Genomic DNA, 9,193 nt, shown 5'->3' with positions numbered 1-9,193 from the left:
GTGGATCAGCTGTTCGGCTAGGGCAGCGGGCAGGCCAAAAAGAAAGAGGGAAGCTCGGAAAAACAGGGAGAAATTTATCTTCACCTTCCTTCCTTCCGATCTGACGAAGAAGGGCAACCTTCGAAAGCTAATCAAGAAATGTATTAAGTTATGTCCAATAAAAAAGGTATCATCTTATTTTCTTTTCCATAAAATAAAACATGGAAAAGAAAATAAGATGATTTCTATTGATAACCAGACAGATGCATACACACACACTTTCTCTCTCTCTCTCTCTCACACACACACAAATTTGAACAATAATGGGCATGGGAAATTGCATACGTCTAACAATAACAAGGTTCAGATTCTGAAGGATCTAATGCTGTTCACACAAAGAACATAGTATATAAACCTGTACTATACACATCAACTGGCATTATGTTCTCTCTCTCAGACACACTCTCTCTCTCACTCTGACAGACTCTCTCTCTCTCTCTGAACAAGAAGGGACATGGGAAATCACATAAGTCAAACAATAACAAGGTTTACACAAAGAACATAGTTTATAAAACTGTACTATACACATCAACTGACATTACGTTCATCAACTTTTAAATTACATTTCAGAAATAAAAAACCTTGCCAGTTTTGCTATTTAATTACATACAACAGAAATTCCGCCCGTTGTAACAGGCTTTACGGCTTGTATTGTATATATAATGAACCTGAACAGCACAGTTCACAAATAACACTCTCTGATTCTTCTTATCCTGATCTGAAAATCAACTCCCAGATTATACATCAGACCCTGAGCCCGGCTCTCTCATTCCCACTCTGGCACTGGCCGGATACTCAGGGCTCCGGCATTTTTACCTTTTCTGTTGAGGCCAGGATTGAAATACGGCCAGAGTTTCTCAGTGAAGGTATGGGTGAAGGTGAAGAGATGAGATATATTATCTGCATCGTAAAATGAGACCTTTCCTGCCTCATAGTCCAGGAAAATCCCCACTGCCCGGGGTCTCACACTCAGGGGAAGTAGAGTGTTAGGGGAGGTGCAGGCCCAGTATTCATCTCCATATCTCTGTGTCACTACCCAGTATCCATCCTCAGGTGTTAGGCTAATCATCCCCTTCCTGCTCACAGAATCTTTACAAACCCCCAAATCCCAGTTGGTCTTGTCTCCCACCTCCACCTCCCAGTAATGTCTCCCCAAGGTGAAGCACTCCAACCCCAGGACACAGGGACAAGCATCAAATCTCTGGGGATTGTCTGGCAGGTTCTGTGTTGTGCCTCCGTCTCTGACACTTTTCCGATCCTCAGACAGGATGTTACGGGGATGAGCAGTTTCAGGATCCAGAGTCACATTCACTGCAGGGAGAAGAGACATTGATAAGCATGTGAAGACATTTCTCATTGGCTCTTCACATACCCACCTCTACCCTTGTTGGCAGGTTCATGCACTCAATGAGATGGTCTGCTATTGGTTATCATTCACTGACAAACTTACAGAAAAACAATGTATTGGTTAACATCTGTAATTTTACCCTATGGGTCTCCTCTACTGACTAAATGGATGAAATAAAGATTTTAATTGGCTGACTCACTGACCAGCTACATAAAACAAACCTCCTCATTTGTCCCTCATGTTCCCATAGCACAATGCAGTATTTCAGCTCACTCAGCTCTCACTGATCCCTATAGGCTGAAGTTCTGGTCTTAGAGCTTCTAGAACTGACGAATAATTAGTATAGAATCCACTGTGAGATTTATTAGCTGGGTTTGTTCCCCAGTTTTTCCCTTTTGAACTAGATCCCCCATTTGTCAGATGTGTTTTGAGCAGTTATTCGTATTCCTGAAGCCCCTCAAAGATAAAAAATGAATCACATTGTACATAATAAATTATTCCACAATCAGGATGTGTCTTTTTGGAGCAATGACATCAATCAATTATGAAGTTTAAATTTTTTCAAATTATTTTTCTGTGCAGTAGCTTTCTATAGAAAAAGACATTTTGAACTGAAACTGCTGATCCTGTAAATGTTTTCTGTCATTTGCTTTCAAAGGGGGAGCTGTGTTAAGGGCCCTTGAGCTTAGCACATGCTCACGGAATTAGCACGCTAAATGCTAAGAAGCCTATAGGTATAAACTACTACTACTACTAAACATTTCTATAGCGCTACTAGACTTACGCAGCGCTGTACAAATTAACATGAAAAGACAGTCCCTGCTCAACAGAGCTCACAATCTAAATTGGACAGACGAACAGACAGCTAGGGGTGGGGAAATTGCAGTGGTAGTGGTGATAAGTGAGGGTATTGAGTAAGAGAGTCATGGTTAGGAGTCGAAAGCAGTAGCAAAGAGGTGGGCTTTAAGCCTAGACTTGAAGACAGCCAGAGACTGAGCCTGACGTACTGGCTCAGGGAGTCTATTCCAGGCATAGGGAGCAGCGAGATAGAAGGAACGGAGCCGGGAGTTAACAGTGGGGGAGAAGGGGGACGACAGGAGACATTTACCCAGCGAACGGAGTTCACGGAGAGGAGTGTAGGGAGAGATGAGAGCGGAAAGGTACTGAGGAGTTGCGGAGTGGATGCACTTGTAGGTCAAAAGGAGAAGTTTGAACCGTATGAGGAAGCGGATAGGGAGCCAGTGAAGCGACTTGAGGAGAGGGCTAACATGAGTATAGCGACTCTGGCGGAATATAAGATGCGCAGCAGAGTTTTGGACAGATTGAAGAGGAGATAGATGGCTGAGCGGGAGACCATCTTGGCATTTAGCGCATACTAATTCCATTAGAGTGCTCTAAAAGTGTGCTAAGCTTTAGTGGAAAGACCCCAAAGTCTGGTGCAGTCCTCAACAAACTCATTAGTGTTTAAACTGTGCTGTGACTGCCAGCTCAGATCCCCTCACTTCAATTATTAAATCTAATTTTTATCACTCAGTAATTTTATATTTTGAAATGACTATATGCGAATGCTAGAAATGGTTTGGGATTTGTGTTGCAAAACGTACGAGGAGAGGCTTGCCGACCTGAACATGAATATCTTGGAGAAAAGGAGAAACAGGGGTGACATGATACAGACGTTCAAATATTTGAAAGGTATTCCCGGAGACGGGAAGGTGGTAGAACTAGAGGACATGAATTGAGGTTGAAGGGGGGCAGACTCAGGAGTAATGTCAGGAAGTATTTTTCATGGAAAGGGTAGTAGATATGTGGAATGTCCTCCCTTGGGAGGTGGTGGAGATGAAACAGTAATGGAATTCAAATGTGCATGGGATAAACACAAAGGAATCTTGTTTAGAAGGAATGGATCTATGGAATCTTAGCGGAGATGGGGTGGCGACACCGGTAATTGGAGAGGAAAATCAATGCTAGGCGGACTTCTACGGTCTGCACCCTTATCGTGGCTGAATAGATATAGATGGGCTGGAGTGTAAATTTTAAGGGGCTTCGACGTTAGTTTCAGAACTTTTAGTACAGGAACAGTGCTGGGTAGAGTTTTACAGTCTGTACCCTGAGAAAGGCAGGGACAAATCAAACTCGGGTGTGGAGGAGTGGCCTAGTGGTTAGGGTGGTGGACTTTGGTCCTGGGGAACTGAGTTTGATTCCCAGCACAGGCAGCTCCTTGTGACTCTGGGCAAGTCACTTAACCCTCCATTGCCTGCCGCATTGAGCCTGCCATGAGTGGGAAAGTGCAGGGTACAAATGTAACAACAACAAAAAAATATATATAAAGTATCACATACCAAGTAAAATGAGTTTATCTTGTTGGGCAGACTGGATGGACCGTTCAGGTCTTTATCTGCCATCATTTTCTATGTTATTATGTCAAATTGCCTTGCTGAGACAAATGGTGACAGAACCCAGGAGGGAAGGATCGATGCTGGATCTAGTGCTCACGAATGGAGGAAGTGTTTCCAACATCCGGGTGGGTGCCCACCTATGTAATAATGATCATCACATGATATGGTTTGATATAAGGGCAAAGGCAGAGTGGACGCACAAAACTCAAAATACTATATTTCAGACGTACTGATTTTGATAAAATGAGGGAATACTTGAAGAAGAGCTGTTGGCGTGGGAAGGCATAGGAGAAGTGGAAAATCAGTGGTCAAGGCTAAAGGCTGCTATAAATAAGGCAACTGATCTTTACGTGAGGAAAGTAAACAAAAACAAGAGAAACGGGAAGCCTATATGGTTCGCCAAACAAGTAGGTGAAAAAATAAGAGCAAAAGAGGCTTTGTTCAAGAAATACAAAAGAATGCAACGAGAGGATCACAGAAAAGACTATTGGAATAAACTCAAAGAACCAAATAGGGAAATATGACTAGAGAAAGCAGGAGCAGAAGAAAAATGGCTAAAGATGTAAAGAGAGGTGACAAGATAGTAGAAAAGATAGGAATGGAGTTGTGAGACGCAAGATAATGAGAATGGCTATGGGGAGAGTGAGAAGGATAAAGTGAATGTGCTAAACAATTACTTCACTTCGGTGTTCACGGAGGAAAATCCTGGTGAAGAACCATGGTTGGCTGCCAAGGGAACATCTGGGAATGGAGTGGATACTGCACTGTTTATGGAAAAAAGAATTTTATAGACAGCTGGAGAATCTGAAGGTGGACAAAGTTATGGTGCTGGATGGGATACATCCCAGGATACTAAGGGAGCTCAAGAAGGTCCTGGTGGGACCTCTTAAAGATCTTTAGAGATGGGAGAGGTTCCGCGAGATTGGAGACGAGCGGATGTAGTCCCTCTTCACAAAAGAGGAGATAGGGAAGAAGTAAGTCTCTCGTCGGTGGTAGGAAAAATAATGGAGTCGCTACTGAAAGAAAGGATAGTTAACTTTCCAGAAACCAATGGGTTACAGGACACAAGGCAACATGGCTTTACCAAAGGAAAATTCTGCCAAACGAATCTGATTGAATTCTTTGACTGGGTGTCGAAAGAACTGGATGAATGCGGGTTTCAGCAAAGCCTTTCATATGGTCCCCTACAGAAGACTCGTGAATAAGCTGAAAGGGCTGAACTTAGGACTGAAAGTGGTGAACTGGATAGGAAACTGGTTAACTGACAGGTGGAAGAGAGTGGTGGTAAACGGAATCCGCTTGGAGGAAAGGAAGGTGAGCAGTGGAGTTCCTCAGGGGTCGGTGCTAGGGCCTATTCTCTTTAATATATTTGTGAGAGATATTGCTGAAGGGCTGGAAGGAAAGGTTTGCCTTTTTGCGGATGACACGAAGAAAGCCTGGAAGAAGTAGAAACAATGAGAAGAGATCTCCAAAAGTTAGAAGAACGTTCGAGGGTCTGACAGTTAAAATTTAATAGCTAGTTCCTCTGGGGTATGTATCTCCGTTCAGTTTTACTTATATTATCTAATTTCTACAAAAGAAAACCATATACTAAAAGAACAAACTAACTAAACACATGTTTCGCTTGGTGACGTCGTCAGGGGAATGATATGCTGTGGCAGGAACAGAACAGCCTCAACCTTCCACCGGCCGGGACCGCGCATGTACTGGCGTTCCGGCCAGTGGAAGGTTGAGGTTGTTCTGTTCCCACCACAGCACACCGTTCCCCTGAAGATGCCACCAAGCGAAACATGCTGCATGTAGGGAACTGAAAATGTGCTAAACAATTGAAAAAAGACCCTGGATATCAAAACCCGGAACAGGGAATTGATTGTGGATTACAGCCATTTCATTGTACGCCACTTTACAGACTGGGACCCCAGCAGGGTGAACTTTCAACCACCACCGCTACCACTCCACATTAAGATAAGTAGTGTGTTTGATACTCCCTTGAGACAAAACTTGTGTTTGATATTCCATTGAAAACCTATGGGGGATAAAATTCAAGCGTATTACTGACATCAGATAGCATACTAGCAATTAGTAGCTAGAACAGCAGGGAAAGAAGAACTCGCCCGATATCCACTTGTTATTCAATCACGTGAAGACACTAGATTCACAAACCTGGTAGAACAACATAGTGAGGTGGAGCTGGGGTGCTATCATGTAGAATTGTAAAACATAGTACTTTCGTACTGCAAGTGAGTCCTGTGGGACAATCCCAGTCACTGAGCACCATTTGCATATATAAAAAAAGAAAAAATATAGCACACTATCACTACATCACAACAAACAGTTTGTTTGTGTTTAGTTAGTTTGTTCTTTTAGTATACGGTTTTCTTTTGTAGAAATTAGTTAAAATTTAATGCCAATAAGTGCACAGTGATGCACTTGGAGTGCAGGAACCCAAAAGAGAGATACCAAATAGGAGGGGAGAGATTAGTAAGCTCAACTCAGGATAGAGACCTTGGGGTGTTGGTGTCAGAGGATATGAAGGTGAAGAAACAAAGTGACAAGGTGATGGCCATGGCCAGAAGGATGCTAGACTGCATAGAAAGGGGTATAACCAGCAGAAGAAAGGAGGTGTTGATGCCCCTCTATAAGTCATTGGTGAGGCCCCACTTGGAGTATTGTGTTCAGTTTTGGAAGCCATATCTTGCTAAAGATGTAAAAAGACTGGAAGCGGTGCAAACAAAAATTGAAAAAATGGTATGGGATTTGCGTTGCAAACAATACGAGGACAGACTTGCCAAAGGAGAAACAGGGGTGACATGATACAGACGTTCAAAATTTTGAAAGGTATTAATTCGCAAACGAACTTTTTCTGGAGATGGGAAGGCGGTGGAACTAGAGAACATGAATTGAGGTTGAAGGGGGCAGATTCAGGAGTAACGTCAGGAAGTATTTTTTCATGGAAAAGGTGGTAGATACGTGGAATACCCTCCCGGGGAGGTGGTGGAGATGAAACAGTAATGAAATTCAAACGTGTGTGGGATAAACACAAAGGAATCCTTTCTAGAAGGAATGGATCTATGGAATCTTAGTGGAGATTGGGTGGCGACACCAGTAATTGGGAAGCAAAACCTGTGCTGGGCACACTTCTATGGTCTATGCACTGATCGTAACTGAATAGATATGGATGAACTAGAGTGTAAATTTTAAGGGGCTTCAACGTTAGCCTCAGAACTTTTAGTACAAGAACAGTGCTGTGTAGATTTTTACGGTATGTGCACTGAGAAAGACAAGGACAAATCAAACTCAGGTATACATATAACATATCACATACTTTGTAAAATGAGTTTATCTTGTTGGGCAGACTGGACGGACCATTCAGGTCTTTATCTGCCATCATTTACTATGTTACTATATATGACTATCCAGCTCATTTTCAAAAGTGATCGCAGGCCATCTTCCGACAGAAATCGGCGATCTCCTGAACCCGGCCAAATCGGTATAATTGAAAGCCGATTTTGGCCGGGTTGAACTGCTTTCCGTCACGGAGCTGACAAAACGTCAAGGGGGTCGTGTTGGTAGGGTAGTGAAAGCGGGACAGGGGCGTGCTCACAAGATGGTCGGCTTCGCCTGATAATGGAAAAAAAAGCCAGGCTTGACAAGCATTTTGCCGGCTTTACTTGGTCCCTTTTTTTTCATGACCAAGCTTCAAAAAGGAGCCCCAACTGACCAAATGAACATCGGAGAGAATCGGGGATGACCTCCCCTTACTCCCCCAGTGGTCACCAACCCCCTCCCACCCAAAAATAAAAAATAAAAAACATTTTTTTGCCAGCTTCTATGCCAGCCTGAAGTGTCATACCCAGCTCCATGAAAGCAGTATGCAGGTCCCTGGAGCAGCTTTTAGTGGGTGCAGTGCACTTCAGACAGGTGGACCCAGGCCCAGCCCCCCCCCCCCCACCTGTTACACTTGTGGTGGTAAATAGGAACCCTTCAAAACCCACTGTACCCACATGCAGGTTCCCCCCTTCATCCCTTAGGGCTATGGTAATGGTGTAGAGTTGTGGGGAGTGGGTTTGGGGGGATTTGGGGGGGCTAAACAACCAAGGGAAGGGAGCTATGCACCTGGGAGCTATTTTTCTTTTCTTTTTTTTATTTTTAGAAGTGCCCCCTAGGGTGCCCGGTTGGTGTGCTGGCATGTGAGGGGGACCAGTGCACTACAAATGCTGGCTCCTCCCATGACCAAATGCCTTGGATTTCGCTGGGTTTGAGATTGCAGGCATTATTTTCCATTATGGCCGAAAACCGATGCCGGCCATCTCAAACCCGGCGAACTCTGACATTTGGCCGGGCCCAACCGTATTAGCGAAGAAAAAGATGGCTGGCCATCTTTTTCGAAAATACAGTTGGCTTCGCCCACTTATGGCACCGGCCCCGAAGATGGCCGGCCAGCTATTTGGCCGGCGCTGTTCGATTATGCCCCTCCATGTCATCTGCATAGAAATGAGGAGATATACCATGAGATTGAATAAGAGCAGCAAGAGGGCTAAGAAACATTTTGAGAAGGGGTGGGGGAGTCCACCTGATAGGTACGGTCCAAAAAAAAAGAAGTAAACCAAGAAAAAACAGATTCTGATATCCCTAGTGTTGCAAGCTGTGAGAGTAAAAGTGAATGTTTAACCAAGTCAAAGGCAGAAGATAAGTCTAGAGAAATGACCAGAACTATATTGTGTTTATCTAAATGAGAGTGTATTTCGCTTAGAAGTGCTGCAAGAACAATTTCAGTACTTGCATAAGGCCTGATGCCAGACTGTCTTGAATGCAGCATCAGGGTTTTGTCAATGAGAGCTGATAATTGAACTTTTTCTAATATTTTAGATAGAAAGTAAACATTTGACACTGGGTGGTAGTGGGCTGGGAACTGAGGGTCAAGAGATGGCTTTTTAAGACTAGGAAAGATAATACCAGATTTCTAAAAACTGGGTATTTGGCCAGAAGAGTCTCTATTATTGATTAAAATCAGGGCTTTAGGAAGCAACTGTAAATTGCCAATCTTTAACCTTGATGACAGAAGAGAGTCAAGAAAATATTATGTAATATGCAGGGTTGAAAGCTTCTTTGAAAGAGAATGTAAGGTCTGAAATTGGAGTGTAGACCACAAGAATGTTCCTGCACCTAGGGAAGCTGAAGAGACCAAAAAGGGAGATCTTGGAACCAATGGAACCACAAGATCAGTGGATGGAGAGGAAAGTCCAGTAAGAAAAGAATTTACTAAGTTCTGCACTTTGGTAGTAAAGTATTGAGAAAGGAGTTCAGTCGATGGGGCCAAGTATGGGCTTGTGGAAGAATCATTAACAGTTGGAAGAGATGTCAAGATATAGAAAATTGAGAAGAACTCCCTAGTTGGATTTGTAATTTT

The 9,193-nt window shown here is 43.4% G+C and overlaps 1 protein-coding gene across 1 annotated transcript in view; it reads right to left on the bottom strand.

Annotated features, from left to right (window-relative positions):
- Positions 1-535: 535 nt before the first annotated feature.
- Positions 536-9,193, bottom strand: part of LOC115466353 (E3 ubiquitin-protein ligase TRIM39-like) — a 399,358-nt gene continuing 390,700 nt past the window's right edge. Inside the window, exon 22 of the mRNA XM_030197539.1 lies at positions 536-1,350. Within this exon, the coding sequence (XP_030053399.1) occupies positions 806-1,350 (545 nt within the window). The 3' untranslated portion in view covers positions 536-805. The remainder of the gene's footprint in view (positions 1,351-9,193) is intronic.

The sequence above is a fragment of the Microcaecilia unicolor genome, chromosome 3 (assembly GCF_901765095.1).
Source record: "Microcaecilia unicolor chromosome 3, aMicUni1.1, whole genome shotgun sequence".
NCBI classification, from domain to species: Eukaryota; Metazoa; Chordata; class Amphibia; order Gymnophiona; family Siphonopidae; genus Microcaecilia; species Microcaecilia unicolor.
Note: the sequence above shows the minus strand (reverse complement) of the source record. Positions and strands in the feature narration are given on the sequence as shown.